Source organism: Tinamus guttatus, unplaced genomic scaffold, assembly GCF_059628265.1.
Source record: "Tinamus guttatus ecotype Peru unplaced genomic scaffold, ASM5962826v1 Tinamus_guttatus_pri_ptg000240l, whole genome shotgun sequence".
Lineage (NCBI taxonomy): Eukaryota > Metazoa > Chordata > Aves > Tinamiformes > Tinamidae > Tinamus > Tinamus guttatus.
In genome coordinates, this window is record NW_028288774.1 from 8630055 (window position 1) to 8651783 (window position 21729).

The 21729-nt window shown below is 43.0% G+C and overlaps 1 protein-coding gene across 1 annotated transcript in view; it reads left to right on the forward strand.

Moving 5' to 3' along the window:
• LRRC56 (leucine rich repeat containing 56) overlaps nt 1–21448 on the forward strand; it is a 63824-nt gene extending 42376 nt beyond the window's left edge. The window contains exons 5-13 of the mRNA XM_088525681.1: nt 5620–5716; nt 6120–6317; nt 11275–11452; nt 14258–14461; nt 16038–16102; nt 17465–17592; nt 18530–18723; nt 20154–20535; nt 21256–21448. Coding sequence (XP_088381807.1) covers nt 5620–5716; nt 6120–6317; nt 11275–11452; nt 14258–14461; nt 16038–16102; nt 17465–17592; nt 18530–18723; nt 20154–20535; nt 21256–21448 — 1639 coding nt within the window. The remainder of the gene's footprint in view (nt 1–5619; nt 5717–6119; nt 6318–11274; nt 11453–14257; nt 14462–16037; nt 16103–17464; nt 17593–18529; nt 18724–20153; nt 20536–21255) is intronic.
• Nucleotides 21449–21729: the final 281 nt, after the last annotated feature.

Here is a 21729-nt window from a genome sequence, read left to right on the forward strand (position 1 = left end):
GAACCTCTCCAAATTACTTTAAAGCAACCAGGGCAGATAGTCTCTAAAAAGCAGTATCCTATTTCACGAGAGGGAAGGAAAGGCTTACAACCTACTATTGAGTCTTTGCTGGAAGCAGGACTTTTGGAGCCGTGTATGTCTCCATACAATACTCCCATTCTGCCAGTCAAGAAGCCAGATGGAACCTATAGAATGGTACAGGACTTAAGAGCAATAAATGAAATTATCAAACCAAGACATCCCACAGTTCCAGATCCATACACTATTCTAAACCAGATCCCCTCTTCACATCAGTACTATTCAGTACTTGATTTGAAAGATGCATTTTGGGGATGTCCTCTCACAGAGGATAGTAAGCAATATTTTGCCTTTGAATGGGAACAAGAGGAGGGAGGAAAAACAATAAAACAACAATTGACATGGACAGTTCTCCCGCAAGGATACACTGAGGCACCGGTCTTGTTTGGACAAGCCTTGCAGAAAATACTGAAGGAATTTACCCCACCTCCTGGAGTTAGGTTATTGCAGTATGTGGATGACTTGCTCCTATCAGGGGAAGAAGAGGGGGTAGTAGAGGAAGCCACTGTGAAATTACTTAATTTCTTGGCCCAAAAAGGGCTTAGGGTGTCCAAAAAGAAGGCACAAATGGTGGAAAGAAGGGTCAAATATTTGGGGCATATTTTGACCGGAGGTTTACGATGCCTTGACCCAGAAAGAATTCGGGGAATTTTAGAAGTGCCATTACCCAGGACTAAGAGAGAGCTACGGCAGTTCCTAGGGCTAGTAGGATACTGCAGAGCCTGGGTTGAAGACTTTTCTGCATTAGCTAGACCACTGTATGACTTTTTAACCCAAAACAGCCCCAATGTTGTGGTATGGACACAAGAAGGAGAACAGAGCTTTAGAAAATTAAAAGATAAATTGAGCAAGGCTCCGGCCTTAGCTCTTCCGGATGCAGAAAAAGAATTTGAATTATATGTGGATGTCAAACAGGGCCACGCCAAGGGAATTTTAGTGCAAGAATATGGAGGCATGCCAAGACCAGTAGCTTATTTTTCTAAAATATTAGACCCAGTAGCTAAGGGGTGGCCTTATTGTCTGCAGAATTGTGCAGCTACGGCCCTAATGGTAACTGAGGCCCGAAAGCTGACTACAGGAGGATCCCTTGTTGTCAAGGTCCCACACCAGGTCAAGGCATTACTAACTGAAAGGGCTTCCAAATGGATGACCAGTGCCCGATTATTGCAGTATGAAACCTGTTTAATGGAGCAGGAAGATTTAAAATTAAGAAGTGGGGGAGGGTTTAACCCAGCTTCTTGTCTAACTGGTCCTGAGGGAGAAGAATCAAAGGAAATCCATGACTGTATTCAAGTACTAGATCTCCAAACTCGACCTAGGGAAGATTTGAGAGATATTCCTTGGCCAGATGGGGACAATGTGTTTATTGATGGATCTTCAAGAGTAATAGAAGGGAAACGGGCTACAGGATATGCTATCATTAAGGGAAGGGAGCTGCTGGAGGGAGGAAAGCTGCCATCTACCTGGTCAGCCCAAACCGCAGAATTGTACTCTCTAATAAGAGCCTGTGAATTATATCAAGGCAAGCTAGTGAATATCTTTACAGATTCTAAATATGCATATGGGGTGGCACATATGTTTGGAAAACTGTGGGAAGAAAGAGGTTTATTAACTTGCCGAGGAAAGGCATTGGTGCATAAGGATCTGATTGCTCGCCTGCTGGAGGTGGTGAACCTCCCCAAAAAGGTCTCAATAATTCATATCAGGGGACATCAGACAGGACACTCAGAGCAGGAGGTAGGCAATCGATTGGCTGATGAGGAAGCTCAAAAAGCAGCACTCCTACCAGAAGTATCTAAGATCCTCCCTCTCCTACCGGTAGTCCAGCCATTACCAGAAAAGATGTCTTTTCCACCAGAAGAATTAGAAATAATTAAAAATAGTGGAGCAAAAGAAAAAGGACATGACTGGTTTACAAAGGAGGGCAAACAATGGGTGCCCAAAGCCCTAGCCCTACAAATACTGAAAGAGCTTCACGAAGGAAGCCATTGGGGCTCTAGAGGGCTGGCGGAAGCCTTCCTTAAAACCTATGCTGCCCTTGGTCTTTTTGTTCTGGCAAAACAGGCCATTGAGGGCTGTCTGATTTGTGCTAAGGCCAACGGCCGAGCCGCAAGAGAAGTTGCAAGGGGAGGACGACCCTGGGCTGTACGCCCATTCCAACGATGCCAAGCAGACTTTACTGAGATGCCCCGTGTAGGGAGACTTAAGTATCTTCTGGTAATAGTATGTCAGTTGACAGGATGGCCCGAGGCATTTCCAACTGCCTCAGCAACAACTGGATCTGTAATTAAGGTGTTCTTAGAACAAATAATTCCAAGATATGGGTTGGTAGAGGCAATAGATTCAGACAGAGGCACTCATTTTACAGGAAAGGTCCTTCAAGATGTCATGACTGCCCTAGGGATTCGATGGGACTTGCATACCCCTTGGCATCCTCAGAGTTCTGGTAGAGTGGAAAGGATGAATGGGAACATTAAAAAGCATCTTTTAAAATTGGTGTTAGAAACTAAGATGCCGTGGACACGACTTCTCCCATTAGCTTTAGCAAGAATAAGAGCAAAACCAAGGGGAGACATTCAGCTGTCCCCCTTTGAAATAATGTTTGGGATTCCCTATCCTGCTAACTCCCAACCTGGCAAGGAGGTGGAGATAAGTGATATATATGTAAAGCAATATGTGGCCAGAATACATTCTCTTGTGAAGTCTCTCCGACAGGAAGCCCAGCTTGCACAGACCCTCCCCTTGGATTTTGCAGTCCATGATATCCAACCAGGGGATTGGGTCTTGGTCAAAGAATGGAAAGAAGCACCACTGCTAGCAAAGTGGCGAGGACCTTATCAGGTATTACTAACCACAGAAACATCAATCAAGACAGCTGAGCATGGATGGACTCATCATACTAGAGTTAAGATTTCCAAGACTCCAGAAGTTTGGACTTCTCAGTTGAAGGAAGAGGATGGAAAGCCCCGGCTAACTCTCCGTAGATCTGTACCGCTGACGGGGAGTGGGTCTGGAAAATAAACTCTGGGTTGCTGGGTCTGTGAGAATCCAGGAGGATATGAAGACTACCCATGGGTACTAGACATACTGAATGCAGGTTGCAGGTTGTTAGTTAATAAGCTAGTTTGTAAAACAAATATTGTTCAAAAAAAAAAAAAAAAAAAAAAAAAAAAAAGAAAAAGAGGAGGGATTGAGCGGAATGCTCAAGTTTCTGTATTCATCAATAAGGGGGTTTCTCCACAGTTTGGCTGAAGAGCAGGACAAAGGGAGGGGAGACTGAGTGGAGCCATGAGCCGAGAAGGACAAAAAGAGCCATCTGCAAGGAGATGGGGCCTTTACAAAGAAGGGAAATAGGGCAATTGCCCCACATTCTTCAGCAAGGGGGACAAAGGAGTTGGTGAGCTCAGGTGAGAACAGATGGCGGGAGGCCGGAGTTCGGTGTAGGCGGGCCGGGAAGGCTGTAACTTCTGAGTACCTTGGCCAATGGGGAAAAGGAGAGGGCGTCCCTCGGTCGGGAAATTAGGATAAAAGGGGGGCTGCGTCCCCCAGCAATCTGAGAGACCCCACAGGGATATGCCCGGTGGACTCTCCCTTTATTCGAATAAAGTTTTAAGACTCCTCTGTCTCCTTTTTGGACATTCAGTTCTTGACAGCGAGATTTTCCGCACATGGGTTTGTTGATCTTGATTGATGGTAGGTTCTGCTCTTTTTATTTGATTTAACTTCTCTCTTATAGGTATGCAGTTTGCAAATCTAATAAACTCGGGTAAATATTATTTTGGGAGGCATCTGTTCCTTAAGGAAGACTTAGATCCAGTGCTTGTTTTCTTTAAAACCTATGTAGAGCATGAAGAGTCCCTAGAAGGTCCTTTAGGAGGTCTTTGGACACAATAATGCACAGGGAGGTTTTGGTCTTCCAGGGTAGGCAAGCTTGAACAAGTCCTTGGAGGACGTACTCTGTGACAAGCTGCCATCTTTCAGGGGCTAATCCGGTGATGCAGACTGCAAGCGTTCCCTGCTGCCCGGCAGGCTGAGGGACTGGCTAGCAGATGGTGTCCACAGAGGCTGGTCAGTAAGTTTGCAGAAGGAATTATGTTTATACGTGAAGGGAATTTCTGTGTGTGTCTGGCTTGCTTTAATCTTGTGTTGGTACCAGATAATTGCGTCCTATGTCTGCAGAGTCAGGCTTAAAATTCAGGGGAGGAGTTGCAGCTTATGCCAGTCGACAATTTACTCGTGTAACATGGAACAGCCCTAGGCAGGAAGAGAAGTATCATATGACTGAGGTTTTATATGCCTTCATCTCGGAGGCCTGTAGTAAATATGATGCCCCAGAAGGGAAAGCACTAAAAATTTTAGACCACGAGGCATCGTTAGTTCAGCTGTCCTAATTGTCTGTACTCCAAAGGCTATAAAACTTCACCTAAGGCACCATATGGTGTATCTAGTGGCCTTGTTTCAACTGGAGTGAGAATGAACTGCCGCCACCAGGGAAGGGGCGATCCATAAGCAGTACCAATGCCTGCAGTGGTGAGGAACTGCAGAAGAGAGGTGGATCACTTCTGCTGCAAAGCTGCCAGCTGCTCTTGGAGGGCGATGAAAGGTGTTCTTTTTGCCCATGGCCCATAGAGAGGGAGACATGAACAAAAGGGCTATTAAATATATTCCGAGGTCAGGAATCCCATGACTATGTTCTTTTATCTTCTACAATTTTCCTTAAAAGGTGCATTAAAGTATATATTAATTCTTGGTTATGTTACAGTGATAGATGTGGGATTTGATAAAGAATTATATTTTGTTTTGCAAATAGAAAAGTGGTCTTATGCAATATAGTATTAGAAAAGGGTGGAAGGCGGTTAAGCTCCCAGTTTGATTTGCCACCGTTTTTGCATTTTGAATTGTCTTTTTCTATACTTGGATCTCTTCAAACTCTGTAGGACATTCCATATTCATGCAATTAGGCAGGCGAGTATGTTCTTTTCTGGACCAAGACCAGAAAGTCTAGAATCTGTATAAAAGATTTCTTACACTAGACCTAAATAGTGGAAAGGTAGGATAGAACAGATTATAATTTTCTGCTGATCCAAGTAAGTATTTGGTAAGACCATTTTCCCTACTAACTACAAGAAGAGAACAAAGGTATCTCCATAAAAGAAAGAGTAAGATGACTCTGTGCATTTAGCCCAGGTATGCTAATTTGGGTAATATATATAGAGTAAATGGTGCCAATGTAAATGCACCTCACTTCATCCTTAGCACTTATCTGAAATTTATGAATGAATCACCAAGATGTAGTTCTTGGAAGATTTTTAAACAAACTGAATTGGAGCAATGTGTTATCATATGAGAAGAAAAATGTCTGGGAGAGAGGTTTGTTTTATTATCTTATTCTGCACCTTTGAAGGTGATATTTTTAATAACATTTCTTTCTTGTAAACAGCATGTGATCCGCAAAAAGTATCAGTGACCTAGTCTTGGGAAAATAAGCAAGTTTCAAATGCCTTTGTCCATTTAAATAGCTTGAATTGTTTCTTTCATAAGGGACCTTGGAACCACATTGTCCCATCTCCACGTCCTGTGGATGGCTCGCTGTGGGCTCTCAGATTTAGATGGGATCTCTTCCTGCGGCTCTTTAAAAGTAAGTATAGACATGGCCTGAAACATGATCTCGTAACTGTCTTCAGTGGATGCTCTTCCCTTTAACTGTAATCTTTGTTCTCTTCTGCTTGTTTTTCTGAAGGGCCTTGACTGAACACTTTGACTTGAATATATTAGTTTAAAAGATGCAATAGTATTTTTAAATAAGTTTTAGCATTTAGTTCTGACATTGAAAATGCCTATTGCAGGCATAACATTCATTTCCATATTAGCCCTACTTATTTAAGGTGGTACTGGCCAGTCTTGAAAAATGTTCTGTCTATACTAATCTGCTAAAGTCACTCTGTGTCATGTAGTATCTCAAAGACTAGAAAATTTTTAGCAAAACTTGACTATAACTTGTGCAAGCCTGTGGTTTACCTCTTCTGTTTACTTCTGCTGAGGAACTCTACATAGCCTATAACAATATCTCTGACCTGAGTCAACTGAGCTTGTTGGAACACCTTGAGGTTTTGGACCTGGAGGGGAACAATATTGACGACATCAACCAGATGCTGTATTTGGGACTTTGTTACAAACTGAGCAGCCTGACAGTGGAGGGCAACCTCATTTGTCTGAAGCCAAATGCAGAGTCTGAAGAGGTGAGAACTTGGTTTGAACTTACTGTGTTAATTTTTGCAGTGCTTTTTTAATTTGAATTGAAAATGAGAAATGTTTCTGCATCCTCCTGTTGTATCATTCTGCGTGATAATATGGGATGCCTTTCATTTCCATAGATTTTTGCAGGTTTTGGCTGCCACATCAGCACAAATAAAATGCTAGGAGAGCTATGAAGAGTCAGGCCTGCTCTTGAACAATATATGTCTTCTAGCCTTTCATAATAGGGTTAAACTAGAAATCAGCTGTGCTTTCAAGTATGCTTCCCACACATATTGCTTGGCACTTAACTATGTGATATAGTATCTGTCAGAACTGCAATTTTCGTTTCTTCTTCTTTTTTTTTTTTTTTTTTTATAATCAGCCTAGCTCCTTCAATAGACCACCAAGAATTAGAGGGCAGGCTTTTCAGTTTTGAATGTTCCTTATTTATTATTATTATTATTCCCCTCTGTTTTTAGCAAGCAAATAATATTTTCTGTCTTCTTTCTGCCACTGTTTCCAGAGAGAGTTTTGTCTCCATACTAGGTAGTCAAAAGCCTGAGTCTCAGACTGCCCCAGTCCCAAGATAGCCCTGGCCTCTAGCAGGTGGACACCCAAGCACCATTTGTAACAGAATGAAATGTGATTCCAGAAGTTTTGTGACTTAATGCCTTTTGGTTTCTTCATTATCCGGAAGCACTTTCTTCTCAAAACCATTAATTTAGGGGAAGAAAATAGCTTGTTTTTCTCAGGAACACATCACTTCCCTTTCTGTTTAGGAAGAGGACAGGTAGAGAATCACAGAATGGGTAAGGTTGGAAGGGAACTCTGGAGTTCATGTTAGTCCAAGCCCTCTACTCAAGTAGGGTCTCCTAGAGTGCCTTGACCAGGATTGTGTCCAGACAGGCTAGTGGGGCAGCTTTTAGTTGTTGTCTGGAAGGTCAATGGCAGAAAATACTGAGGTGTGCTTCAGGATGCCAGCTCCTCCATGCCTTGTGTGAGATTACACTGTACGAAAATCAGCTCCCATCTATAATGGGATCAATGTCTGCCATGCGCAAATGGTGCAGTGTGGAGAGTAACGTGACAGCCTCCAGAATGTGTGTAGGATTTTCTCTTGACATAAATGCACAGGCCTTTCCCTGAGGTCCAGTCAGTGCTAAAACCAGGAGAAGACTGCTCATCATTTGGCCAGGAGGCATTTCTTCCTACCACCTGCAGTGCAAACAGGAGTCTAAATAGAACAAGCTTTCCTTCATCACAATTCTGCAGCAAGGAGCAGGGACCCCAGCTGTATGGATGCTTCTAATCTGGACAGATCTTGTTATTAGACAGTAGTAAATATTTTTCCTTGCTATGGGATGTGCCAGTTGTGATGCTTGAACTAATAACTCTCTTCCCTCAAAGGTTAACATTTCAATGGGAAAGATCTCCATGCCAACAGCAGGTGCTCCAGGTCCACCACATTCAAAAGCTGAACTCTCAGAAAAAAATGATTCTTGTGATTACTAGGAAAGGTTATATGGTAGGAAGTGCTTGTTGTCTTTTCTCTTGAAAAGGTTAAAACTAAATGACTAAAAAGACCTTTGTAAAAGCTGCAGATACAAGCTATAGTTGTTCATCCTTTGCATACAAAAACAATAGAATCGGGTTTGTGAAGATATTTTGTAAGGACGTGAGATGGTTTGTGTTACAAAGATTAAAACCAGATAATACATGATCTTCTCTGGGGTTCAGGGCACACAACAAAAATAGCAAGAGAGATTTAATGAACAGACTGAAAGCTATTATCTACTCTGTTTCACTTTTGTTTGCTTCAAAAAACATCCGGGTATATAAAAATCAGCATTTTGTCATCTCCTGAAAAAGTAATCAGGACAATTAGAGTTTAAGAAACTTGGTCAAATAAGACTCTTTCTCATTTTGTATACGTAGCACCAAACATACCATCAGACAGTAGTTGGTAACAACATGCTACGTATAATCATTAAGCTATTCTGGAAGGTTATAAGGCATGTGCATGGTTGCACATACAGACCTAAGTATTTAATATACAGTCTTGCCCAAGGATGGCACTTTCCCTAATGGCACCTTGAAGAGGTAAGAAGCTTACCTCTGCTTCTTACCTGCAGGGGTAAGACGCCCGAGCAGGAGCTGGCCCTGTGCTTCCAGCGTGCCAGGTCCCATCACTTCTTGATTTGTTTGAACAGTCATACCCATGCACTTCACTCACACACAAGGCTGCCTCTGGCATGTTTCCTGGATTTAAACTTGAAAACTGAGTATTTAATTGGAGGATTGAGGATTAATTAAACTGAATTTAATTGAAAACTGAAGTGGTGTCTCTAAAACTCATTTGGGTAGTAGAAATGTAGATATTTTAAATCCTCATACATTTTAGATCCAGATGTGTGTTAGCAATTTTTGGATATAATTTTTGGCCTGATCATATCCCTCAGTAAAGACAGTGGCACAAGGTAGTACTTTAGTTGTTCCAATTTTCCTCTCTGGCTTTCAAAACAAAGTATTATACATTTTCTTTCCTGCTTTGAACTGGTACAAGTGTAGGTCAAGGACCACATCGTAACTATTTATAACCAAAATGATTTCTGCATTGACATTTCATCCCTTACTAAAGATGCAATCATGAAAGGAAAAAACAAATATTCTTACAGCAAGGAAACAGTGCTTCAAACAGACAAGGCATGCCTATTTTCTGTTTTTACTCCCACTGAGACAAATACAGTACAGCTTCTGGCACTTTCTTATCATAGCTTACTACCGTGAAAACTGTGCGGTGTTTCCTGACAGCATAGGAGTCTGTTTTACTCACTTGCTTTTCAGGCATGCTCAACAAAAATCCTGTCTTTGGAGGATGTAATTTTCACTTGACATCTTGAGTCCTTAAACATATTCGTAATAGGGTTATGTCACTATTGCACTTGATTTGTTTAGTCAAGGAAATTAGAACTTGTGGGATGCTGCAGTGTAATGGGCCCTCAAGGAGGAGCAGTATGTGCCCTACTGTCCTCCTCCTGCTGCCTCTGCTTTCAGGCAAGTAGTTGCATTCAGATGCTGCCTAGAACTTGGAGGAACAATCTGTACAGTAGTATGTTTTAACTTGTGCCATAAAAGAAGCAAACTGTAAATTAACTGCTGTTTCCCACTCGGTCCCTGTGCTGGGAAGCTGCTCAGTCTTGGGGTACTTACAGAGCCTGCCCTCGGCTGCTCAGATCTTCTCCTTGGGCCTTGTCACTGCGTGATTTCATGTTTACAGTTCTTTAGGGTACAGAAAAATTACCAGAAATAGAGATGTGTTTGATGTGACCCAGGTGGCCAGGTTTATCCTCAAGCTCCCCATTTAATTGTGCCCCATACTGTAGTTCTGTAAAAATACTCCTGGTTATTCACTCTTTTTATGTACAAAATAGTCCAGATAGATTTACTGCTTTCTTCAGATTGCCCGCTTGCTTTCTGTAATTTGATTTTTAGATGAGCTCATCTCCTCTGTTATCTAAACTAAAAGTAACAGCCTGATGATAAATTTTGCAGCCCCTGTAACATGAGTGTAACATGATGCTTCTCTCAGGGCATGGCTCTAAATTGGCTGGAGCCCAGAGGCTGCTCAGAATACATATGGTACGTGAAAGCATGGGGATCGGTTGACTTCTTTTCTAAATTAGGATTAAAGGCTAAGATAGAGTTAGTGTCTGCCACTTCTAAAAGGCCAATGAGCAAATGCTTTGCTTGGTAATTTCCTCTGTATTGCTGTATTATTTGTAGGGATGGAGAGTATACCTGCCCAGCTACCCCAGAAAGATTTATGTTTATGACAAATCCATATTAAATGAGGATTTTGCTTTCTGGGATTTTCTACTATTGCATGTGCTATAAGAAACAACATTTGTCAGGATCAAACAATTGATCTATAGATAGCTGGCAATGTTTCGGGAAACTGTCCATTCATCTTCTGCCACTAGCAGGGCATTCTTGTTATATTCTTTCTTTAAACAAACAGAAATGTGCGAGATCATCATGCACGTTTACTGTCGTTTGTACTCTTAGATTGTTTTAATGAAAAACATTTCCACTTCAAAATTGCATGACCCAGTCTGCCTTAAGTATTCCTGAGTTTTCCCAGGGACGAAGGTGCCACTTGGTAACGTCTTTCTAGTGTTGGAATCCACCAAAATGGCCCAAATCACAGTATGCTGTGAGCATAGTTAGAACTGTTCTTGACTGACGTGGTGCTCAAAGGTCTTGGGCACTGAGAGGTGCTCAGAGATTATTTCATGTGTTATGCAGTTAACTGCACCCATTCTGTGCCCAGTGGGTGTCACAGCAAATCATGTGCATTGGCAGTGATGATGCCCTTTTCCCAGAGCTCAAAAGAAGCCCAAGGACAGTCTGCTTTAGCCTCCTGTGCACCTGTGGTTAGCAAGCAGTATCTTGCAGAGGTAAGCATGGCCCAGGATAAATAGTCTTTTTCATGTCATTTGGAATTACACATGGAAACTCTGGTCTGCTGCAGAAAATTAGTGCAGCTCATTTATGAATGTGCTCCCAAAAACAGAGAAAATGGTTGGCCCCGTGATGTGGACACCCAGGCTTTCTTGGGCCTTAGTGGTTTTCTTCAGTTTTGTACAATGTATATGATATAACAAAGATAAATATTAAATCATCGGTATAAGGCAGCAAAGGAGCCTTTTGGAATGCGAGTGTGTTTGTGCTACTCAGGACATATTCATGATCAATTTGGATAGAGATTACATGGGAAAGCACAGTGAAAAGTAGTTCCTGACTGTATTTGTTTCTGTTGAATGAGGTGAGCAGGTTTATCTCTTGGAGACATTTCAAGTTATGTGGCAGTCATGCAAATTGAACACTGCTGTGTTGCTGGTGGAAGTCTGCAGTCTGTTAAATAAACTGCTCAAGTGACAACTCTCTCAAATTTTCCAGGGACTAGATTATAATTACAGAGTTGAAGTGAAAAAACTCATTCCCCACTTGGAATATTTGGATGAAATACCAGCCAGCCAAACTATTATCCCTCCTTCCAAGAAGATGACTGAGGATTGGCTAATCATCAAGGAATCCATCAAGGAAGGTGATTTAGCTGGAGATATTCCATGGTTAGGTATGTCAAACTTCCTACTGAGGTCAATTTTTCATGTTGTGATATGTGAATAAGAAAGATGAAGAGCAAGCTGATCTCTTCAGAGCCAAACTTAGTTATATAGGATGAGGAAGGACATCATATTCTTTACTTGGGAAGTGAGAAAGTTGGAATTCATAGGGCAGGAATCACCTTCCCTAAGTTTTCACTTCCAACATTGTACCTTTCAGTACAATCATTTGGCTGTGCTCAGCATTTCCTCCTGCCTGTGCCCAAACCTGTCCCCAGTGCCTGGCTTATCTGTAACCCAAGAAGGTCAGTTGGCTCCCTTCTATCTGAGATGTGCTTTATCCATTGAAATTTTAAACATTTGTAACAGCACCTTTTAGACAAACACGTAGGCTGCCTCTGCTCTGGGAGACCTCCCAAGAGTGGACCGGGCTGTTAGTCAAGCCCTGGGTGGGCTTGCTCTGCAGAAAGAGGTCTGGGCTCCGCAGGGATTGCGCACAACTTTGGTGGGTTGATGCTGCCTTCAGCAGCCAGGCACTTGGGCTGCCCTGGCAGCCAGCAAGGCCACTGAGACCCTCAGCACATGCCACATCTAGGGAATGTCAGAGTCCGTATGATCCTGCAAGAGGGAGCAGGACTCTTGTGCACCTCTGTTGGTATTCTTTAGCTTTCATCACTTCTTTAAATATAGGCAGTAATCTTGCATACTTTCCACTATGCAGAGTGAGGTCTTTTTTTACAACCTGCTGCGTTTTCTTAGTGCTGCTTTTAACCAGCTGGTGGAGGGGGCTCGTGTGAGGGGAAACATCAGCTGCCATGCTTGATCGTATGCCAGCCTGCTGAGCTAGGGAATACAGACAGAATGGCCTGAAGTCTGGTTGCTTCTTCCCTAACTGAGCTCCCAGATTACAGAATTAAAGGAAAGCAATCCTAACCTCGATACGAATATCAGAAAAATGCAGGTGAGTTCTAAAGCATCAAGCGAATCTCCACATTAGCTGGGAATCTGGTACTTGGCATTCATTCAGCATGACTGAAGAAGCAAAAGCTTGGACATGTATGCTTCAACAACAGCTGTTCTCAGCCCTTTCCGTGGTAGCAGTCAGTCCCGTGTAGCTTGGATGTAGTAGGATTTCCAATTTTCCAATTTAATAATAGGAAAGAGAGTTTTCTCACCAACCCTTGATGGCAACTACATCCTAGCAATTGAGATCGTCTTGTAATAGATCTGCCTTTTTTTTTTCCCTTGCCTCTGCAATTAAATTCATTGCATTCATTAGTATACAACAAATGGTTTGCAAATAAATCTCTTGTCCCCTTGCTTGTAGCATTGGTCATAGTTCAGATGTCTGTGCTTTTACATATCATGCTACATGCACTTTACCACATATCATTAAATATTACAAGGTATTTCCTATAAGTGCTGCATTGCTTCCCATTAGTGTGGGCAAGGCAGTTGGCTTCCCGACCCTCACAGTTGAGGTATGGCTGCCAACTGCACTCCATTAAAATTTTAGTTTGTTTTGCAGTAAGTATATACGTTTGTCATTTATTTAATCTCTGTGGGTCCAAATCATTAGCTGTAATAAAAGTTATGGTAGGAGAAAAAAATGCATTAAAATCTGATTCCTCAGTGATCCTACTTTGGCAATGTCAGCTCTGGATCAGAAAGCTAGTTAATATAGTGGGCCAACAGAAGCAACAGGGAACCAGCAAACAATCTCAGTCCTTGTTGTGTCGTACTATAACCAGGCTTGTATTTTTGTCTTCAGCAATGAACTAAAAGGCTCACGTGGTCAGGTTCAGACATCCTCATGTTTTTTAAATTCCCTGTAGCAGTGTTGATTCAGGTACTTCATATGTGATGCATAAATCATAGTTTTGTATTTACAGCAGTGGCTAAGTTATTTTAAAGGTCCTTAACATTGAGCTCTTAAAGAAATGACCCTATTATTACAGTGTTGATTGTTCCGCTGTAGAGCTGTTAGGTGCTCAACACTTTTTAAAATGAGCTATTCATCTAGGAACTGAAATGCAAGTTACCCTCCTATGGTATGTTGGCTACACATGCTGCTCCCAAAACTGTGTGCAGTCACGCAGGTAAGAATTCAAGGCTGCTTTTCCTTCACTAGCTTTTGTATAATCCATTCTGGCCTCTAGCTTTATGAAAACTCAATTATCACCTTTCTTACTGTGGTAGAGAAAATATATCTCTCTGAGGCAACACTGGAAAAATCTATCAGTGCCATTCACAGATTTCCCTAATTTCACAGTGAATGGTTTGTCCTTACTGACCAGCAGCTGTGGTAAGGTGGCTGTTCTCATCTCACTGTCTCTGTGCACTTAAGCTGTATGTTTTAAGACTTAAAGCTTGGACTGTGTCTGTGGCAAGAGAAGGGGAGATCGCCTTTGGTGGTTCTCTGGGGCTGTGAGGGCAGATGGACAGCACACAAGAGGCAGGGAAACTTGAGCTTTGGACACATCCAGCCTGAGCTGCAGGGCCATCAAGCCTGCTGCTGTTGGCCACTGAGCTGTTCCTGACCCCTTACAGCACCAGGAGCAGCTCACTGACATCTGGAAGTAGGAGAAGGAAGGAGAGGGACTGTGATTTAATCGGGTGTCTTCAAATAACGCTGTCTCAGAGCAACTGGGCAGGGAACCATGTGCAGTATGAGCAAGCACTGCAGCTCCAGGTGTGTTTCCTGTAGCTGTAATAACATTTCTCCTTCCCCCGCAGTTCCACGTGCATTGATAGTATGCAATGATGGTGTGGTTCAAATCCTGCATGACTGTGCTTACATTAGTGAAATCTTTCAGATTTGTATCTTGGGGCAGTAGCAGCAAGGCAGTCTGGATCCAGTCCCAGACCCCGCACAGCTTCCAGACCCAGGACTGCACAGCGACCTGATTCTGCAGGGCGAGCCAGCAGCGCCCGTCTGCTGTCCACTGGCTGTCCCCTTCCCCATCCCACTGTTTCTGAGGGCCTCTTCCTGGAAGATGACTCCAGTGATTTGACACATGGTAAAAATATATATGTGTGTATATATATATTTAATTCTGTTCTTTCCCATGCCTCTGCTTCCTTCTTCTTTAGTGTTGATGAGAGCTTGGGCTTTGGATATCACCCAGCCAGGCTGCTGCTACATCAGGTTCAGCATAGGCTTTTTTTGGCATGAGGCTTAAGTCTTCTAGCCTGGCTGTTCTTTCATTTTCCTCTGCAGCAAGGTGGAAGCCTTCTGGTTTTTCCCCCCGTCATCCCCAACTTATGCATTTTACACTGCTTTGTCTCTTGAAAGCCATGTACAGCAGTGGTGCTCCCTTGCTGAAGTTGCTGTCCTGATATACCTAGCTAGGGCTCACTGGAATCTAACTTAGATGAGAAAATCTGGGTACACTCTGTTCAGTCACATAGAGAAAGTAGTTCTCTAGAAAGGCAGTGGTGGTGCGTGTTGCACCACCGTTACATTTACGTGTTCAAAGATGCCTTATGTGTTTTCCCAGCTCAGGTTACAGCTGCATCACTGCTGCCAAAGACTGCTTTCCTTCGGCTTTCCAGGACCCTCAGTGAGAGGAGTCAGTTCCTTGACTTTACATACCTGACCTAAAAGGCCATCCCCGAATACAACTGGGCCACTGCACTTTGTGTCCTGGCCGTCTAGCTTTGCTGCCTGGGAATACTGCCAGGTTAGCAGACAGAATTGAGGCCATGTGCTGTCTTCGCTCCTTCAGGATCTCTGTAGGACTTAGAGTAGCTGCACCCTTGCACTTCTCAGGGCAGATGACATGGTGGGCAGGGAAATTAAAGTAGAAAACAAATATCTCTGGAAGTTGTTCTCTGGATTCCCGGAGACAGCTAGGTGGGAAGGGAGGTCATTTCTGGGTTTTTAGACTTCCCAAGACATTCTTGCCTGCTTCCTGGGAAGGCCTTCATTCTGCAATTCCCTCAGCTCTCTGGGTGCAGGTTAGATGGGGAGATGGTGTTTTTTCTGTGGGCTGCTTCTCCCTAAATGCCAGTCCCACATCAGTTTTTCCCTGTAGGTAGGACCTGGCAGTGTAGATCTGATGAAATAATGCAGTGTTGATGACTGAGTACATTTTCAGAAAAGTGTAAGGGAACAGAATCCAGCCTGCCAGGGAATGAAACTGCAATTTCACACACACCTTTAGATAGCTAACACTACCAAAAGATGTGGCTCCACCAAATGTTCACTGTTTCTTCCTTCCCTTTGTTACCTTGTCTCTTGTTTTGGCACAAGTATGACTGCATGGACAACCTGATTATGGTAAAGATCCAGCTGCAAAACAACCTAGCAAAATTAAAAGGACATGTTTAGTTTTAATTTGAATCTCTTACCTGAGTGTGCAAGCATTTGTACCAGCACAGTAGGAGGAGTCAGGGCAGGAGCAGAAGAAAACAGATTCTGGTAGAAACAGAGAAACTGTTGCTTCTAAGAGCAGCGTCAGGCCATCTCAGTCGAGACTGTGAACCTATGCAATGAAATATTACATCCTAGATACAGGAAATGATTTTGACAGATTTCAAAGACAGGAAATTTGCTATGTACTGAAGTATTTTCTGTGTTCCTTTTCTTCTTAGGACTCACTCAAGTTATATGTGGGAACCCCATCAAGGCCCTTCGTACAAGGAGACAAAAGCTAGGTGTATGTTTTTTTCTTATACTACCTGTTTCTGGCTGGCCACATACATAAACACTGTGATAAGCTGATTTTCCACTATGGTTTGTGGTGTCTTGAAAAGCGTGAGCCTTGCAGGGTGTGATTCCCATTCTGTGTTCACTTGCACACATGCCCTGAGCTCCCAAATGTAAATTTGGGGCAATTAGTACTAAAAGCCAAATCCAGAAAAATGAACAAATTACAGGAAGAGAATAGGAGGGATCCACGGCACTGGATTCCCCTCTCCTTTGCCATAGAAGGCTGTGGGATGAAAAGATCCTGGTGATCCTGGGAAGTGGAGAAAACACTGAATGATTGATGAGCTGGAAGACAGGTAGCTGAGGGATTCCTTGCCCTAACTGCGGGAGGTGGAACTGCACCATGTCTCTTGCCTGAGAAGGGCAGTAGAAATCTGGAGAGGAGGGTCAGCCAAAACCTGACAAACAGTATTGTGTCATTGAATAAAATATCACCAGGCATTGTCTGCAATCTCTGTTTGGAAATATGGACGTAAACAGCGGGGAGAACTGCTTCTTTCATGAGAGGGAAATAAAAACATCAACTAAAAAGAAACACGTGAACATCACATCAACTGTTGGTGGCACGTTTTATATCATCTTGCCTTAACAAAATGCAAGGCAGGATTGCAAGATTTGGCTGGTTTTGTATAACAGTTACTAAGCGCAAAATTTTTCAGTGGTGTTCCTTTGATGTCAGCATAAATGCTCAGATTGCTAGTGCTGCAGGATTGTTCCTATTGACTAAATGAATATAAAGCCAAAGTTTGTTCCCTTCTGCCTCAAGGAAACTGCATGTATAGGGCATCTGCATCACTACACTATCTGCAACTTTGCTTAATGCTGACAACAAATGCTAAAGGTACCACTATATGACCTTCCTTTTTTTTTTCTTTTTTTTTTTCTCCTCTCTTTTGCCACTTCCCAAACACTGGAAGGTTTTTGAAAACGAATTTCAACTTTTGATTGAATTATAGCATGTTATAAAGTAGGATGTGAAAGAGAACTAACCAGTTCTGTGTTATGGTTTTGATATGCATATTGGTGTAAATGTTACACTCTTGGGCTTGTTTAAAGGAGTACTATACAACAGTGGGGTATAAATAAGACTTTCATTATGACCACCCTGGGTTCCTCCCACAGATCTGGGTTCCTGCAAGTGTACTGGTGCATGTTGTGATTGAGGCACAGAGCTTTCCTTAAAGTGAAGAAGAAAATAGTGAGGAGTAGTGAAGACGTACAGCAAACTTTGCTTTCCACAATCCACCACCTAGAAACTGATGTGGAGAGTGTTTCTGAGGTTCTTAGGACAACTTCTGTTGTTTTGTAGCTGCCTGCAGTGGATCCTTTCAAACTATGCAGCCTGAGAGGGGAATACCCTCATATCTCTGAAGATGATGATCTAGGCCAGGAAGATGTCTTCACTGAACTGGGAGAATGGAGAGAAAAGCATAAACGGTGAGAGAGTGAGAGAACTGTAGACTGTCATGCAATAAAACAGGGATTCATATCCTGCCTTAATAATAAAATAAACTCTTTGGCCACCTGGTGGCTGTTTCATGGGATAGCCTTTCATCTTCTGCCTCCCTGTCTCTGCAGGCAGAGCCAGCAGAGCAGTGCTTCCTACAGGAATATCTGTGGAGTGGGCAGAGGAAAAAAACCCTGAAATTCTGTCCTCTCTCTAGAGCAGGCTCAGGACTAGCTTAGGCAGCGTACCTGCTTAGAGAGTGCCAGGAAGTGACTTTGGCTCATCCGTGCTTACCTTTAGATAGAAAACGAAGTGAGAATGGAGGAGGATTTTCAGAAGCATCACATTGACCTTACCAAATGAAAACTTTGCTATGGATTTCATGGGGAAGTAGAATTAGGTCATTTTTGATTACTCCTGATCAGCTTGCCTGACTTGATGGCTAGGAAGACTCTCACACCTGGCCCTCATGCAGTCTCCTCTGAAGTCTACCAGTAGACTGCTGCTGTCTTTGTCTCAGGCCACCTTGTGGGCAGAACAGTCTTCTGCTTTGAGTGACTGTTTTCTGAGTAGTAGTCCAAAGGCTGAAAGGAAAGGAACAGCATGTTGAGATCCCTCCCCACCTCATAAAAGATAGGTTTTTTTGGAAGTGAAAATGGCATTGTTTCTCCAAACTTGTTTCACTGCCAGTATCTGTCCCATTTCACTGGTTAATTTCAGGATACTTCCAGACAGACATGGGAAGCTTAGATGCATGATGCATTTATAATGATCTTTCATGTATCTCCAGGTAAGTGGAAAATAAGTGGGTGTGACTAAATGCACAGTCCTAGTACTTGCCTCTGTATGGCCACAGCAAGCTACACTTGGCTTACTACATGTTCATAACTGAAAGCTAACTAAGGGTTAACACTTAATATTATTCAGGTTCCTGCAAATGGTTCAGCAAGAAAAGGCCCCTCAAGTACTGAAGGTAACTCTTAGTGATGAAGAAGAGGATGAGGAAGACTGCAGCCTGGCTGACAACTGTGAAGATATTTTGAGAGCACCATACAATGAGGACCTAACTGAGAGGATTTCACTTGATTCTTTCCATTCCAGTCTTTCCCACTCATCCTCAGGTACCAATCCCTGGGGAAGGGTTGACGTCATATAGCGGTGAATGTTACTAAGCATTCTCAGAGAGATGTATTATTAACTGTGATGTTCTAAGACTTTTGGTTCCTGTGCTGCAGAGCAATCATTGGGAAATGTTATAGCATTAGTAACTGGCCATAATAACCAAGATTTATACAGATGATTGCAAACATGGTTGCTGATGTCCACTGTCACTGACAGATGTACATTTTTAGGGAGTAAATACCTGATGCAACTTTAGGTTTATTCCGCAAGACAGTTAAGAACATACTTTGCTACTGGGCCTTGAGACTGTATTGAAGTGCAAGATTTATAAAAATATTTCAGGAAAGAAAAAATCATCTGAGTGAACGTGTTCCTATTTAAAGTGTTTACAGCATTAGGTCTCTATAATCGGCACAATTTGGGAAATCTTAAAGTGTTATTTCAGGCTCTCAAATCGGGCATTCTCATCTTTTAGAATATCTATCAAAAACAACAAAACAACCTCAAATTTCAAAATTTTAAAAGCATATAATATAGTAGAAACTTTTTGGTGTGAATTTTCTATCAGATTTATAGGTTTCCTAGTGAGTAAAATGCATCTTAATCAGGAGGTAGAAAGCTGAATTTTCTGTCCTTATGCTTTGGTGGCACAATTACTCCCAAAGCATTCTTTAGATAGTGTTCCTACTATGCACTCTGCACATCATGTAGCTAGGTACAGTTAGTTCTTTTAACAGACAAGAGCAATTGGATCCCTGCTATATATAGAATTATTTTAAGGATTTGTTCATGTACATGTTATGTTCATAAGTCTATGGTAAGCTTTTTTTCTTGTATATTACATCTGAGGATTTCCAGGGCTAAAATCTGAACAGCCAGAGGAAGAGCAGATAGACTTCTATTCCTGTATGTAGGAAAATATTTTCCCAATATTCAGGCATTTTTTTTAATTTTAAGTCTAATCTCAAAACTTTATTCCTATACCTCTGCATCTGATAAAAATGCAGTTCCACTAATCTGTGATCGTTTTTTCACCTTCAACTTCTGGGAGCTAGATAGGGTCCTCGGGCATTTAAAAGAGGTCAGGGTAAACCCTGGTCAGGAGTGGTGCAGGTGCCTTGGGGCAGGAGGGTGGGGGAGATCAAGCAGCTGAGCACAGCTCGGGAGCCGTTTGCATGTTTGCCAGTCACCTCGCCAGCAGCACTGGTAGGGAGCTCACCAAGTCAACTAAATCCCTTGCTACCAGAGGAAGCAACCTAACAAGGACGGCATTGTCGGGTGCCCCAGGACACAGCTGCCCACCCAGCTCCATCACACAGGGTTTGTTAAAGCCTTTTGATAAATTCAGGAGTTAAGGTGTTTGCTAAAGCCTTGAGTCAGTTTAGGGGTAAGGTGAGCCTGTAAATCACTGTCCTTCTCCATTTTTCAGATTCGTTACAGGCTCAGGAGTGGACAGTGTTCTCCAACCCAAACCATCGTTTAATTCCTTCTCCTCCAAAAAGTCCTTCACCTGCATCTCTAATGGGCATTACAGCAAGCCCTTGGAAAATGAGGAACCACAGGGTAAGATGCCTAAAAATACCCAACCAAGAAGAGGACAGGCAGTGGATGCAGCTTTGCCAGTCAAAGACTGGTCAAGACACTTCAGCCGAGCCTCTGCATGAGGAGCTTGCTCTCCTGAGCTTGCGCAGTGCACCTGCTGTGTGTGAGGCCTTCCCTTCCCGATCCCAGGGACAGCTCCAGCCCGGTGGCAGCACTGGCAGGCTGAGACCTATTTCAGGACCAGCAGCTGTTGGATCAAAAAGTGTCAGGTACGCATGCTGCTGGCAGCCCTCCCAGCAGAATGTCTAGTAAAAACAGAAGGGACTTCACAGCAGGGAAAAGCATACTTCTGTGTTGTCTCTGGAATCTCCTGCCCGTTCTGCAAAAAGAGCTCCTTTAATTCATGCTGGCCTTTATGTTTGTTCTTCTAAAGCTAAATGAAACATTTGCTCATGTTACTCATAGTAGCTTGAATGTTGGAAATTCTGTATTTTCTTAAATAACAGCCCAGAATCTTCTTCTGTCCTTTCTGCTCCACTCCCGTGTTTCCCAGTGGTATCTGTTCAAGACTCTCCTTGAGCAAATACCAGAACCAATTCCTAACATGCTGCTCTATTTTCTCCCTTGAAACTGGCATCAATTCACATTAGAAAGAACTTTGGAAAATATGGCCTGTCAGAAAATAATGTAGGTATTGGGTAAGTTATCATATGAACATAAACATGGTTATTCCTGGATGCTTTCCCTGTAAGAGTTGGACCCCCTCACTGTAAGACTGGCATTTCATTACTACTTTGAAGACCTAGAACTGAAGAATCGTAATATCTCTTGATTTTTACACCAGCATAGTATGGTGCAGTGTACACACCAAGCTCGTGCCTTGTATGGGAGGAGGCTGTGCCCTGTGCAGCTCCCAGGCCTGTAAGCTCTTGCTTCAGCTTTCATCCAGATTAAGTGCAATTTCACCTTAATAATTCTGTTTTCCCCAGGCCTGCCGTGGATAAGAGTGTGCCCAGAATGATCCACCATCACCAACCAGTTGTATGCTCATCCACGAAAAACACAGAGAGGTTTGGGCTGGCAAATGCAGCTTTGCCCCTGCCTGACAGGGCCATGCTGCAGAACTTGCCAGGCAGACCCACTGCCTCGACAACATCTCAGAGCAAGACTCCACAGTTCTAGAAGACAGCCCGCACGGACCCATGGCGTGTAGCCACCCATACCACAGAGGCTTCAGCCACTGGATGGACTCCTTCTCCTCGAAGGATTGATGCTCTCCTTCCGCTTCATGTGCAGGCCAGCCGTAGAGCCGCGCGAGCAGGGCATGTTAAACAAACGGCGTGATTGGCCTCAATTAAGGCTGCAGCTGGTCAGAAGTGCTTTCTTTAAAGAGCACCTGCTGATCAACATGACAGCCAATCAACCTCTTATTACAGAACACACAGTTATTTTTGCAGCTTTCA